Source organism: Hypanus sabinus, chromosome 4 (genome assembly GCF_030144855.1).
Source record: "Hypanus sabinus isolate sHypSab1 chromosome 4, sHypSab1.hap1, whole genome shotgun sequence".
NCBI lineage: Eukaryota > Metazoa > Chordata > Chondrichthyes > Myliobatiformes > Dasyatidae > Hypanus > Hypanus sabinus.
In genome coordinates, this window is record NC_082709.1 from 140325635 (window position 1) to 140341772 (window position 16138).

General features: G+C 41.1%; 1 protein-coding gene across 1 annotated transcript in view; it reads left to right on the forward strand.

The window, feature by feature from the left end:
* Nucleotides 1–3070: 3070 nt before the first annotated feature.
* LOC132393225 (OX-2 membrane glycoprotein-like) overlaps nucleotides 3071–16138 on the forward strand; it is a 53387-nt gene continuing 40319 nt past the window's right edge. Inside the window, exon 1 of the mRNA XM_059968210.1 lies at nucleotides 3071–3316. Coding sequence (XP_059824193.1) covers nucleotides 3274–3316 — 43 coding nt within the window. The 5' untranslated portion in view covers nucleotides 3071–3273. The remainder of the gene's footprint in view (nucleotides 3317–16138) is intronic.

Consider the following 16138-nt stretch of genomic DNA (forward strand, 5'->3'; position numbering starts at 1 on the left):
TCCCCTTATCTTAGAAATGATATGCTGTGTCTTATGAAGGGTGTTTGGTAGTTTTGGGCCTGTATTCACTAGAATTCAGAAGAATAAGAGGTGACCTAATTGAAACCTTTTGAATGGTGAAAGGCCTTGATAGAGTGGATGTGGAGAGGATGTTTACTATGAAAGGAGAGTCTAGGACCAAAGGACACAGCCTCAGAATAGAGGAGTCTCCTTTTAGAACAGAGAGGAGGTGGAAATTCTTTAGCCAAACAGTAGTGAATCTATGGAATTTATTGCCGAGGGCAGTTGTAGAGGCCAAGTCTTTATGCATATTTAAGACAGAGGCTGATAGATTCTTGATAGCTCAGAGCATGATGGAGACATCCAGAAGACAGAAGAATGGGGCTAAGAGGAGGAATGCGTCAGCCATGATGGAATGGTGGAGTGGACTCAAAGGGCCAAATGGCCTAACTCTGCTCTTGTGTCTTATGGTCTTATAATCTTATTGTCTTATATTGTTTGAAGTTGCAGAACCTCCTGTGTGAATGTATCCTTGTACACAACGCAAATGATTGTCTGAATCAGCAGATTTTGCTGCTTCTAGCAGTTCAATTTTGGAGGTTTGATATTCCACAGGAACTCATCACCCTTTTCACAATAACTTCAACTGAATTTTTGCAGAATTATATTATTTCCCCAAGTCTCAGCTGATACTTCCAGTTGGTGATAAAGAGAATGCACAGGGAAAACATTAGAGTGGGTGATTGACAGTGTTCCTATCCTGGATAACTTTGCTGCTCCACCTAGTGAATATCCAAAAGGATCCATATTTGTCAAGTTTATGTGTTGATGTTATTTTCAACTCTACCTATAAACCATCGTCAAAGTCCCCCACCATCCAGGAGATGTTCTCTTCTCGTTACTATCCTCAGGTAGGAAGTACAGAAGTCTTAGGTCCCACATCAGCAGATCCAGGAACAGTTATTAGTTTACAATCATCAGGCTCCTGAACTGGTGTGGATAATTTCATTCACTACTATTCTGAGCAGATTCAACGACCTACAGATTCACTCTCAAGGACTCTTCACAACTCGTGTTCTCAGTATGTTTTTATTTGCATATTGGTGTTAATTGGTCTTTGTTTATGTATTTTATTTGTAAAATTCTATTGTATCTCATTTTTCCCTGTGAATGCTTGCAAGAAAATAAACCTGAAGAGTATATGCTAATTTATACATATTCTGAACTTACAATTTTTGACAACTTGGTAAATAGACTACAAGGCATAGAAGCAGAATTAGATTATTCAGCCCATCAAGTCTGCTCTGCTATTCCACTATCTCTCTCTCTCAACCCCTTTCTGTTATCAGTTATCAACTCCATAGGCAAACCAACAAGATCCATTGTCATAAGCACAACATTTTATATTGAGGAGCATTGGTAAAGCGAATGGTCACAGTCCTTTCCCCGGTTCGAAGTTTCTAAAATTAGAGGATGTAATTTGACATGAAGAAGGGAAGGTTTAAAGGGGATGTAAGAAGCACATTTGTCATTACATTTGGTGGAGGCTATATGAAAGGAGCTGCCCAAAGAATTGGTAGACAGCTTTATGGAAAACTTTCGAGGGGTAGGGGCCAAATGCAGCCAAATGGTTCTAGTTCAGCCCTTGGTCAGGGATAAGTTGGGTGAAAGAGCGTTTTTTGTGTTGTATAACTCTACGGCTCTGTACTGATCTGGAGCGATTTATGTCAGAGCTGGGGATTAAGTTTTTTTGGATTGTGTTACCCCATTCAGAATGAATGGCCACTCTGCAGGCTGTTTGAGTGGAAACCCACTGGTAGCGGGAACATACAGGTTACTCAGAAGCACAGAATGAACCTAATAAACCAGGGCTCTAGAACAAACTGAACAATAATCCCAAGTGTCTCAGGTGGTCCTAGAATCCTTGATGCCAAGGCATTTGCTATAACCTTCAAATAATAGGATATGTTATAGTTGTGTGTGGAGAACTTTCTCCTATCTCTTGTTTTGGCTTAGCAAAAACACTGGACATCATTATTTTTGTACCTATTGCTTCCTCAGAACTTCTTTTTATGATAGACCTCATGAGGCTGAACACAAATATCATTTCAAACTATCAGGTGGAAATTTGGAGTGTATCAAGCAGGAATTTGGAGAAATGAGTAATTAGCTTTTATTGAATATAATGCATTTAATTGCACAATGGTCCTGACACTTTGCTATATTGCAACTAAGCTAAAATGTTTTTTTGGTGATTTCTGTTTTTACTCAAGTGTCTGAGGCTTCTTGCTTTTGTGTTCATCCGTAAACAGCTGTTGTTGATGGATTCCAGTTACCCTGATAGCATTTCTCCATGACCACAATATCCCAGTGAAACCTTTCTTCTGCCCAGCACTGACAGCGCCCAGATTTGCAGGGATGAAGGCTAAATGGGAATGCAGAAAATTAATCTTTACTGACATGTTACACTTAATGGTTCTGTATGGCTTGAAACATGTTTGGTGCTCTGAACTTGCAAAGTAAGTTATTCAGCAGCATCTTTGGATGGCTTCCGTGCAAATTTCTCAGGTCCCTCTAGAAATTCTTCTAATTACCTGTCCTTGATGACCTTTTGATTTGTGTACCAACAAAGGTGTTTCCTTAATCTTGGCATCAGTTATTCCGATTTGAATTATTAATTGAAATAACATATTGGCGAATTGTTTAAAAATGGTGCGTGATGGGGGTATTTCATCGTGAAATCCACTGCTGCCCAAAATCCATGAGCCACCCAAAAGTATACAGGAATGAAATCTTTGTTGACCAGCGGAATCGTTTAGCGACCCCTGTAACTCCAAGCCTTTTGCTTCCCGCGGTACAGACGTAAATTAACTGTTCTACAGTTTGAAGTTGTGAACTAATAATGATAACGAAAGTATTGTTCAATGCTCCCTCAGAAGTAAGGAAGTTTTTAATGTGATCGGGTTTACGAACACACGCACACGTACTCACATTCCTCTATTGATGTAAGTTGAGAAAGGGGCGTGCACGTTACTTCCTTCGAGCAATTTAGTATTCATTTCGGGAACTGAAGTAAAAGGCATGTGGGTGTCGGTAATTCTAACAGAGTGTGCGTAAACTGATTCTGGGCCAAATTCACTTTCAAAATAACTTCCCAATAAAGTGCAGACATCCAGCTGGCTGCGCTCAGTAGAAATAATTTTACGCGGAAAACTAGTTTTACCTTCTACGGCAAATTGGAACCGGATCTTCGAACCGCTTGACAATCTACAGATGAAACTGCTTGCGCTCGCTCTGCTGGTCTTTCTGGCCGACGGTGAGAATCATAAAAGTTTTCATTAGCCCAGTATGTTCTGCCGAATGGCTTAACAGGGTAGGGAAATGGGTAATCGGGGTCTGCTGAGGTTGAGTTGGAAGGGAGGAATGTTAAAGAAAGTGGACTGGTAAGTAATATACAGCCTCACAAAGGCATGCAAAAAACAACGCGTTTGAATTGTTTGTTGCAAGCAGTTTAATTAAAAAGAATGCGACGGTGTAAAGAGCTGAAATAACAGTAAGTGTATTGAAAATAATGACTCAAACTGATGCATTCGACATCGGCTTGGCGATTTGTTTCTTTAAAGTGGAGTACGCCAATATATTTGTTCTGCCCTCTGTACCTGGTGCTCAATTTCGTTGTGGGAAGGTACGTATTCGAAAGGGAGAAGCATTTGCTGGGGCTCGGGGCGAGACCCTGAATGATATGCATTTCTGGAACGTATTACGATAAGCATTTCTCTTAGTTTGCCGATTGTCGGGGTTCAGATGGGAGGTTGGACGTGTAGCTTCTTCTTGTCTGTTGCTCAATCGAGCTGATGGACAGAGCAAATAGGGAAAGTTCTGTCCCAGAATCAAGGTTGCCACAATTTCAGTCAAGTTGTAATGTGCAGGTAGTATTTGTGATTTCCAGATTATTGCTAAGTCGTTCACTGAAGGAAGTGAGCGAACGAGCCGTATACTAACAACTGCAAAGCTCCACTACCAGCACTGTGCTCCAACAGTAAAGACTTGGGAAAAATGTAATAGTTACAGTAAATCAAGAGTTATCACGTACTGAAGGCAGGTATTGCTTTCAGTGAACCAGTAGCGCCTTGCTGAGGGAAAGAGTCCCCGAGGATCAGTAAATCGAATCTGGTGCTGGGTTCCACTGAGACGCAGCGAGCTCTGCCGTCCAGTATAACTCTGAACTACTGACGGCTTACAACAACCACCTCAAAGCCGGGGGGCGGGGAATAACACCAATATAGTTTTGCAAAATACTTATAAATCCACCAGCAAGGTCCTCTCCTACTCTAATCTCTACAGCTCTGACTGCATTCCAGCAGTTCTGTTGGACAGGCTACACGATTGGCATGCCGACTACACTCTTTCTGAAACAAACACCCCAATCTACCATGGGAAGAAAGTGTTGGGTGCACAGTGGAAGGAATTCAATGGTGTTCTCAAGGACATCTCCTTGAAGAAATGCAACACTTCACTTGACCAATGACCACTTCTAGTTGAGAAGGACCATTCAGAATTATTTGACAGGAGCAGCTGACAACCTGGTGAAAAAATAGCAGAAGGAGAGCATGGACATCAAACTATCCACCCATCCCAGTAAGCCCTTCCTGCAGAATCAGGAGGTCCCACAATGGCTTCATAGGCCATATTACATATCAGACCACAGGACCCTCAGAATTTGATCAGAAACAAGCCACCCGCACCCTGAAGGACTGCCTAGAAGAGAGATGCCATGCTTAGCAAGATTTTATGTTCATACCCTGAATGAAAACTAAGTGTAGTCCATCCCCAAAACTGCAATGCCTGTCCAGGAATTAGCAGTTTACGGGCTTAAGGGGGAAGCACCAGGATTTTCATAGATGGGAAATGTTTGAAAATACTTTTTGGGGTTTGCAATTGGGAGTAACAATGGTCTGACTCCAAACATTGCCTAAAATTTTGATATCTTTGTGATCTCACATTCAAGTGACTCATTCAACAACAGTATAACCACAAGCCTACATTACCAGACTAGGTTTTATATTATTTTTCAAAGCTATCCTTGATAGAGTCACAGAGTCTTTGGCCCATCTTGTCCATGCTAAAACCATTTAAACTTCCTATTCCCATCAACCTGCACTGGGACCATAGCCCTCGCTACCCCTACCATCCATGTACCTATCCAAACTTCTCTTAAACAATAAAATCGAGCTCACATGCCCTACGTGCACCGGCATATTCGTTTGATATCTCTAAGTTTTATACTGAAGCTTTATCGATGAAACCAGGCTTATCACAAAAATTAAATAGATGGATGTATCAAGGTAACAAAAAAAAGCTTGTGTTGTACACCATTCGTACAGATCAATTTATGACAACAGTGCATTGAGATAAAGCCACAGCAGATTGCAGAATAAAGTGTAGCAATTACAGAGAAAGTCATGTGCAATTGGACAATAAAGTGCAAGGTTGTAAAGTAGATTGTGAGGTCAAACACCATTCTTATCATGGTAAGGAACTGTTCACTAGTTTTCTAACAGTGGGATAGAAGCTTTCCTTGAGCCTAATGGTGTATGCTTTAAGGCTTTTGTATCTTCTACCTGATTGGAGTAATGAAAAGAGAGAATGTCTGAGGTTGATGTGTTGATCTTTATGCTGGCTTCTATATTGAGGCAGTGAGAAGTGTAGACAGAGTCCATTGAGGGGAAGCTGGTTTCTGTGATGTGCTGAGATATATGCATAGCCCTCTGCAGTTTCTTGCGGTCATGGACAGAGCCGTGTCAAACTACCTCTGATTTTAACTATGTGAAAATGAGATAACAATAAAACAGAACAGTGTATTAGGAATCTGTAATTAGCTTCTTAATAGATTTAAAGATTATATACTCAAATACATTCATAATTTATTTGTAGCTAAAACAATTGAGTATTCACATTTTGCAAATAGGACTTTCAATCACTTGGAAAGACAGAATATTTAGGTGGGATCAGTATGGTTTTGTGTATGAGAAATCCTGCCTCACAAATCATATTTTTTGAGACTGATGAATTTAAGGCAGTAAATGTTGCATACACAGAATTTTGACAAGGCCCGGCATGAATGGCTGGTCCAGAAAGTTGGGCAACGTGGATCCAGAATTAGTCTGGTAATGTTTATGATATCTTACTGACTGCAAGTGTGTAATCAGTGGTGTACCACAGGGTGTGTAGATTTACTGACTGAAAGTCACGAAGCAATGGTATACCACAGGGTCAGTGCTGGGACCTGAAATTAACTTTCATTAATGTAGAGAGTATAATGAATTAAAGCTGGAACTACTGATGCTTAGAAAAGTAAAAAATGTTGTAGAAGTAACAACCTGTTTGGAAGAAGATAATGGTTGATGGTTAAGAAATAAATTTTCAATATTCAGTGCTTGTTAAGAAGCATAAGGGAAATAAAGCAGGAGAAGAGAATCAATATTCATCTGAAACAATTGAATTAGAATGGAATTGAATGGTGAAAATAGTACTACTTCAGTTGATAACATTTAAAGTGAAGGACTGAACTTACTTCAAAAGCATCTGATTGGAAACATTAAGGTAAAAGTGTAGCAAGTCATCATGACCCATTCTCAGTCAGTAGTTTTCACTTTTCTTGAAGGAAATTACTACTTTCGCACTCTCTGTAAAATTTGAGTCCACCCCCCACCCACATAGACACCTGATGTAGTCATGGGTCAGTCCTGACAAGAATTTGGACTGTCCCAGAGAACTACAGCAACTGTTGGCAGTGGGTAGGGCAGATGTCGTAACAGGTTCATTTTTAATTATTTCATGCTTGGTGAACTTTCTAACTAACTAAATTACTTCAATAATATTAACATTTTTGGAACCATAGCAATATTTAGCAGACTCCCAAATTGGAAACTATTGTACGAGGGGGTTTCAGTCTTCCTCATGGGGATCAAAATGCAAAATATGAGTGAGAAATTATTGCATCTGAGGGAGAATTTACTGAAATAATGAGACACTAATTTCTGGAATAGAATATTAAGGAACCACAACGGGCTTTTACTTTCTTGAAAATGAGGTTGGAACAATAAGCAAAGTCAATGATATCTCACGTACAGTATAGTCCATAAAAATGATGGTAGACACCTGAAAAATCATTGCTTTATTTTAACAACTGATTTTAAGACATTATGCCAATAAAAGCAGAGATTCTACAGGAAGAGAAACATTTGAGACCAACTGCACAACAAAGCGATTCTTTTTCTTAAAATTTAACATTAGCTTCTTGTAATTTTTGTATTTCTAAACTGAATTCGGCCAGGTGCTTTGCTCCAAAAGCATGTTCTTTCTTATATGGGATCAAAATATTAGTAAATTAACAGATTTTGAAGAAACTAAAAAATGAAATGTAAATGAGAAGTAGTTGTTGCAAATAGTTTAAGTTAATTTCATATTGATCTAGAAAGCTGAAAATTACACAATTCAGTGTATGATTTTAAAAATCAATCATTTCTAAAATCCGAGAAATACATAAATTTTAATTATTTGATCAATTTCAGATTGCATTTGGGTATCAGTTCTGTCAGGAAACATAATTATCTGGGATGAAATTAGCAGTGATAAATGGCTTTTAGGTGAAAAGAGGGGGTGGAAAGTCATCTTCAGCCAACTGTAAAACTAACTATGAATGAATTAGCAATTTATGTAGCACTGGTTTTATTTTCTATTCACTAGAGAGAACTAGCGCATGATAAAAGGGGAAATTTGCCCAAGAATAAGCATAATGGACAAGAATATTAAAGGTTAAAAAAGAAATGTCTTCTGTAAAGGAAAAAGTGGGTTGATGTGAACTGGAAATTCACTTCCACAAAAAGTACACAACTAAGCAGACATTGTAAATTCATGGGGTAGATGACATGTGGAGTGCAAGAATAAATTTAATAGTGAAAGTCTATTTTTCTTTCTCTTTTATATTACAGTAGGTGAAAAGGAGAGATACTGATAACTTCACCTTGCAGTAAAGAATATAGGAAAAATCAATGTATTTAGATGTAAAACATCAAAAGATGCCTTTTGGTGGATTGTAAACGCTTCCCAATCATCCAACTTTCCACCTACTTTTGCTACCTTATATGCCCTTTCCTTTGCTATTATGCAGTTCTTAATTCCTCTTGTCAGCCATGGTTGCCTATCCCTGCCATTCGAGAATTGCTTCTTCTGTGGGATATCTCTCTCCTGTGCCTTATGAACTTTTCCCAGAAACTTCAGCCATATCTGCTCTAGCATCATTCCCCACCCCTATCCTTCTCCAATCCAGCTGGGCAAGGTTCTCACTCATGCCTCTGTAATTCCCTTTATTCCATTGCGATACTGATACATGTAACTTATGCTACTCCCTCTCAAATTGCAGTATGAATTCAATCATATTATTAACACTACTCTTAAGTGTTCTTTTACATTGAGCTTCCTAATAAGATCTGGGTTATTATACAGCACCTAATCTAAGCCTTCCTCGAATAGGCACAAGCACAAGTTGCTCTAAAATGCCATCTTGTAGCGTTCAACAAATTCCTCTCTTGTGATCCGATACCAATCTGATTTTCCCAATCCCCTTGCATATTGAAGTCCCCTTTTACAATTGTGTCATTACCCTTATTATATGCCTTTTCCGGCTCCCATTGCAGTCGCAACCCCACATCTTGGTTACTATTTGGAGGCCTATATATGATTCCCATAATGGATTTTTCACCTTTGCAGTTTCTTAAGTCCATCCACAAACCTTTGACATTCTCTGACCCTATATCACCTCTTTCTAAAGATATAATTCCATCTCTTACCAACAGAACCACACCACCACCTTTGACCTCCTGCCAGTCCTTTTGTTACAAAGTATATCCATTGATGTTAAGCTCCCAACAATGGCCTTCTGTCAGCCACAATTGATGCCCACAACATCATACCAACCAATCTCTAATTGCTCCACAAGTTCTTCCACCGTACACCAAATGCTAAGCACATTTTAATATAGTACCTTCAGTACTGCATTTGTTGGCCTTTTGAATTTTGCCTCTGTTGTCCAATTTAACTCTTTGCTCTGTCTGCAATTGTCCCCAATCATTGACATGTCCTTCCTTACATTCATGTTACATCCATCATCTACTTGTAAACCTGCAGGCTCCTCCTCAGCTCTATCATCCTGATTCCCATCCCCCAGCCATATTAGATTAAACCAGTACATATGGCAAACAAAGAATTGTTGAAACTTATTCTGTTGTTATGCTCTGATGTTATACAAAGTCCATAAAAATTACAGCAATGGCAATAGGGTCAATCCATTTGAAATCAGTTTTAAAACTTACAGTGTAGGAAGATATAAAGCAGCTGCAATGAATTAAATGAGCAATAAACTCTGTAGTTTGCTGTAGGTCACATTCAGGCTCCCAGTTCAGCACAAGATTAGGTTCACAAATGAACCATAATAGGAAAGACCATAAGGAAATAGGATGGGTAGGGCAGCATTTGCTCACTGAAGAAAATTAATGTATATGTTGAATGATTACACATCAAATATACCATGTCAAAATATTGATCCAAGGGCAACCATTGATACATCAACTTGAAAATTCTGCTCCATTAATGTTGCCCTGAAGCAAGCTATCAACCTTGAGACAATGCAGTTGAAACCAACCTTTGTCATTGATTCTTGCCAAATGCAGGCAACGGGACGAGAAGGGAGGATGCTGGGCTCAGCATGACCATTTAGGCTGAACGTTCCGTTTTTATTCTGTATTACACTATGACTTCAATGTACATCAAAGTTATGTGAAAGCTGGTTAGGAGAAGGTAAAACCAAGGTACTATGGCCTGAAACATTGACTGCTTACTCTCCTCCATAGATATGGCCTAACTTGCTGAGTTCCTCCAGCATTTTCTGCGTGTTTCTCAAGATTTCTGGCATCTGCAGAATGTGTGGTGTTTCTGAGCAATGCTGCGAATTTTATTGAGGCATATCAGAAAGCTTGTTTGGAAGTTTTACAATACAGAGATGTGACTGACGAAGATACATCAAGGCAACATTGGGAAGATAGTGTTGATGCAGTTACCATGTGATTAGAGCAGTAAAGTCAGAGCCCCAAGAAAGTGTAAGTAGGCAGCTGGGGACAGGACAGGCAGAGAGCTGCAAAAAGTATGATGCCACTAAATGTGGAGACCCAGTGAAGTCAGGCCAACCATCAGAAAGATGCTGAATATGACAGAGATCAGCAGTGATTCCACCCTCCTCATCATGCATCAAATGCATTCGCAATGAAGATGGCGTTCCTTTATCAGTGGAACAAATACAGAGCCAACAACCCAAATATCCAGACGACCTTGTGCTATGAGGCAGACAAATGTTTTAGACTTGCATCTTTACTTTTTGTTTTTCTCTGTTCAAGCAGGGGTGTAACATGTGGAATATTATGAGACATTAAGAAATTTAAGCGTGACTAACTGCAGGTTACCTACGTGCTTCATTCCAGAAGCTATCAGAGAAACTGAGTGTTTATGTCAAGAACATTGTCATTTCCTTTCTATAAATAAAGTACAAGTGTTTGTTAGTTTAAATTGCTGGCTATCCTCCGGTATTCTCTAAATGAGAAGATTTGAAAGTACCAAGAAATTGTGGTACTTTCAGACAGAAAGGATTGAGAACAGAACAACAATGTACAATCAGAAAAGCGGAAAGCCGCTTTTGGGGGGATAATTCTTGCCTCTCAGATGGGAAGCCAGTGAATTCACTTCTGAGATAAACAGAATCAAAGAGAATTTCATAAACTTCCATAATATTTTAGAAGCAAGGGGGGAGCTAGGAAAAGAGAAAGTCACCTTGGGGGCTAACTGGAAGTCCTTGTGAAGGACCAGCAGATATGTATGGTGTCCTGAATGGATACTTTGTACTAGTGTTAAGCATCGTGGAGAGAATGAAAAGTTGAGAATGGTAGCTAATGTTGTTCCATATTCAAGAATGATGATGGGGGCCTTATGTCATTTTATGTGCATTGGTTATACAATCAAGACTTCCGATAAATCTGAAACCTATTATTGTACTCAGCAATGGTCTTTTCATGATTACACAAGCAAAACAATTTCCAGTTTCCTGAGCATAAGTTTCTACAAATGTTAAGGGAACTGGAGATGCAGTTCAATGACCCTCGCTTGGTAAGGGAGAGCGAGGAGGTGATAGAGAGGAGGTGGTCACACCGGGGCCATGGGAGACAGACAAGTGGGTCATAGCCAGGAGGGGGAAGGGGAAGAGTCAGGTACTAGAGAGTACTCCTGTGAATGTACCCCTTGACAATAAGTACTCCTGTTTGAGTACTGTTGGGGAGGGACGGCCTACCTGGGGGAAGCGACAGTGGCAGTGCCTCTGGCACAGAGTCCAGCCCTGTGGCTCAGAAGTGTAGGGAAAGGAAGGGGAAGGCTGTAGTGATAGGGAACTCTATAGTTACCTGTGGACACAGGAAAGAAACTCAGATGGTAGTTTGCCTCCCAGGTGCCCGGGTCCGGGATGTTTCAGATGGTGTCTAAGATATCCTGCAGTGGGAGGGAGAACAGCCAGAGGTCGTGGTACATATTGGTACCAACGACATAGGTAGGAAAAGGGAAGGAGTCCTGAAAAAAGACTACAGGGAGTTAGGAAGGAAGTTGAGAAGCAGGACTGCAAAGGTAGTAATCTCAGGATTACTGCCTGTGCCACGCAACAGTAAGTGTAGGTATAGAATGAGGTGGAGGATAAATGTGTGGCTGAGGGATAGGAGCATGGGGTAGGGATTCAGATTTCTGAACCATTGGGACCTCTTTTGGGGCAGGTGTGACCTGTACAAAAAGGACAGGTTGCACTTGAATCCTAGGGGGACCAATATCCTGGCAGGGAGGTTTGCTAAGGCTACTGGGGAAAGCTTAACCTAGAACTGTTGGGGGTTGGGAACCAATCTGAAGAGACTGGGGAAGAGGAGGTTAGCTCACAAATAGCGAAAGCTTGCAGACAGTGCAAGAGGGAGGATAGGCAGGTGATAGAGAAGGGATGCGCTCAGACTGAAGGCTTGAGATGCGTCTATTTTAACGCAAGGTGTGTTGTGAACAAAACTGATGAGCTTAGAGCATGGATCAGTACTTATGATGTGGTCAGACAAGTTAGAAAAGCGTTTAATTGGAGTAAGGGGAATTATGAGCTATCAGGCAAGAAATTAGAAGCTTAAATTGGGAACAGATGTTCTCGGGGAAAAGAACAGAAGAAATGTGGCAAATGTTCAGGGGATATTTATGTGGAGTTCTGCATAGGTATGTTCCAATGAGACAGGGAAGTTATGGTAGGGTGCAGGAACCGTGGTGTACAAAGGCTGCAATAAATCTAGTCAAGAAGAAAAGAAAAGCTTACAAAAGGTTCAGAGAGCCAGGTAATGTTAGAGATCTAGAAGATTATAAGGCTAACAGGAAGGAGCTGAAGAAGGGAATTAGGAGAACCAGAAGGGGCCATGAGAAGGCCTTGGTGGGCAGGATTAAGGAAAAGCCCAAGGCATTCTTCAAGTATGTGAAGAGCAAGAGGATAAGACATGAAAGAATAGGACCTATCAAATATGACAGTGGAAATGTGTGTATGGAACCAGAGCAAATAGCAGAGGTATTTAATGAATACTTTACTTCAGTATTCACTATGGAAAAAGATCTTGGTGATTATAGTGATGATTTGCAGCAGACTGAAAAGCCAGGGCATGTAGATATTAAGAAAGAAGATGTGCTGGAGTTTTTGGAAAGCATCAAGTTGGATAAATGACTGGTACCAGATGAGATGTACCCCAGGCAACTGTGGGGGGCAAGGGAGGAGATTGCTGAGCCTCTGGTGATGATCTTTGCATCATCAATGGGGACGGGAGAGGTTCCAGAGGATTGGAGGGTTGCGGATGGTTGTTCCTTTATTCAAGAAAGGGAGTAGAGATAGCCCAGGAAATTATAGTCCAGTGAGTCTTACCTCAGTGTTTGGTAAGTTGATGGAGAAGATCCTGAGAGGTAGGATTTATGAACATTTGGAGAGGTATAATATGATTAGGAATAGTCAGCATGGCTTTGTCAAGGGCAGGTCCTGCCTTATGAGCCTGATTGAATTTTTTGAGGATGTAACTAAACACATTGATGAAGGTTAGGTGGAAGAGATAAAGGGCTGTAGAAGGAATCTAATATGAAAGGACAGTGGATCATGGAAGAAAGGGAAGGAGGAAGGGAACCAAAGGGAAGTGATGGGCAACTGAGGAGAAGGGGTGAAAGTGTAGCCAGAGTGGGGAATAGAAGGTGGGATGGGGCAGAGATTACTAAAAACTGAGTTTGGCCTAATCACTCAGGGCTACACCTGGTCCTACACCTCCTCCCTCACCACCATTCAGGATCCAAATGATCCGTCCAGGTGTGGCAGTACATCATCTGTAAGTCTGTCAGGGTCATCTATTGTATCCATTGCTCCCAGCATGGCCTCCTTTACATCAGTGACACAGACTGGGGGACTGCTTTGTCAAGCATCTTTACTCTGTTAGCCGCAAAAGGCAGGATTTGCAGGTGGCCCTCCATTTCAATTCAACTTCCCATTCCCATTCGAACTTCTCTGTTCATGGCCTCCTGTACTGCAACAAAAGGGCCACACTCAAGTTGGAGGAGCAAGTAGCCTCCAACCTGATAGCATAAACATTGATTTCTTCAACTTCTGGCAGTCTCTCCCCCCTCCCCTTCTCTCTTTCTCGATTCCCCACTTTGGCTACCCTCTCACCTGCCCATCACCTCCCTCTGGTTCCCCTCCTTCCTTTTCCTCCAAGATCTACTGTACTGTCCTATCACATTCCTTCTTCTTTGGCCCCTTGCCTCCTCCCACCTATCCCCTCCCTGCTTCTTACTTCATCCACCCTCCCCAACCCACCCGCCTTCCCCCTCGCCTGGTCTTACCTTCCACCTGCCAGCATGTATTCTCCTTCACTGCCCCCCCCCCTCCACTTTCTAATCTGGCTTCTGACCCCTTTCTTTCCAATCACAATCAAGTTATCAGCCCAAAGTGCTGATTGTTTACCCATCTCCATAGATGGGGCCTGACCTGTGGATACAGGGTGGGATAGGTCTTACTGGCCCTTCTAGTTGCACTGCCTTGCAAACTCTGACAGAAATCCCACCCTGCAAAAACTCATTTCAGGGAGGTAGCACCATCAATTTGCGGGAGATTCCCAGAATTTCTGGGAGAGGTGGGATGTCTGCAATACAGTAGCTCCTTAGCAGCTAGCCAGCTAGTTGAAATAACGTTAACTATGCTATAGAACGAATGATACCTGTTAATCTCACCTCAACATGTCTTTTACATTTTAACCCACCATGGGCAATAGAAAAGTCACTGTTGCAAACAGTGCAGTGAGCAACACTGCCATTATTTTTGACCCCTATTAGGCAGGGGTACACTTTAGTGTAGTCTGGGATGAGCAACGTTTTTTATTTTCCTTTTTTGGAACACTCTGCCATGGTGGGTTTTTTTCTCTCTCCCCCTCTCCCCCCTCACTCACTCTCAAACAAACAGATTTCTGGGATATTGTACATAATTTGTAGGCGTCAGGGAGCCACTATCAATATGCGGGAGACTCCCGGAACTTCTGGGAGAGGTGGGATGTCTGCCCTGACAACCAGATTTAATCCTAACCTAATCACAGGACAATTTACAATGACCACTGAACCTACTAATCAGTACGTGTTTGGGCTGTGGGAAGAAATGGGAGCAGCTGGAGAAAACCCATGCATTCCACAAGAATGTGGACATAAAGATTCCTTACGGAGGATGCCAGGATTGAACTGTAATCTCTGACACCCAGAGCTGTAGAGCATCGCACTAACTGCTGTGCCACCGTGGCTCTGTGGTTCCTCCAGCATTTTTGTATGTGTTCCAACTTCCTAGTTTAGACTTACATTGAAATGTCAATAAAGCTTCCATTTTATAAATATTTGTGTGAAACGAAATCTTTCTTAGGATGCTTCATCTAAATCTACTCTATGTTGTTGGAAGTGGAGTATATTATGGTCCTTCTAAATGAATTTTATTGTAAGAACCTAAATACAAATTCAAAACTTCCCACAAAATTCAAAATACCAAGGCACCATTAACTAAATGGGCAAGTGATAAATTTGGGTCGGCTGCCAGTTCTATAGATCTCCAGTTTGTGCCGCAGCAGAGGTATTTGTAACATCCCCTATGCACTTTGAAGTGATCATCAAAATTGTGTGGAAACCCATATAGAAAAGAAGTTACTTGCTATGCCGACTGACCTCATGACCCAGTACCTCTACAACAGGAACAGGTCTTTTGTTCTAGTTATTTGTTCGTGAGATGTAAAGAAACTGGTAAAGCTAACATTTAGTCTCCATCCCTAGTTGAAGTCAACACAGGAGAAAGTTAGTCAGACTGAAATCACACATGCTGATCAGTAACAAGTAGGCAGGGGTTCTTTACCTTAAGTGCACGAGTAACTTCATGCTAACCATTAATAATTATAGCTTTAGTAAATTACATTTTACTTCGCAGCTGATGTGTTGGAGCTCAAACTTGTGTTCTTGAGTCACTGTCTAGGCCTGTGGAAGCTAGTTCAGAATCAGGTTTATTATCACTGGCATGTGATGTGAAATTTGTTAACTTAGCAGTAGCAGTTCAATGCTGCACGTAATCTAGCAGAGGAAAAAAAAGTAATAAATATACCACTAATTCAATTACGTATAGAGAATAGATTTTAAAAAAACATGCAAAAACAGAAATGCTGTATATCTTAAAAAAAAAGTGAGTAGTGTCCAAAGATTCAATGTCCATTTAGGAATTGGATGGCAGAGGGGAAGAAGCTGTTTCTGAATTGCTGAGTGTGTACCTTCAGGCTTCTATACCTCCTACCTGATGGTAACAATGAGAAAAGGGCAAGCCCTGGGTGCTGGAGGTCCTTAATAATGGACACTGCCTTTCTGAGACACCACTCCCTGAAGATGTCCTGGGTACTTTGTAGGCTAGTACCCAAGATGGAGCGGATTAGATTCTGCAGCTTCTTCGGTCCTTTGCAGTAGTCCCTCCATACCAGACAAT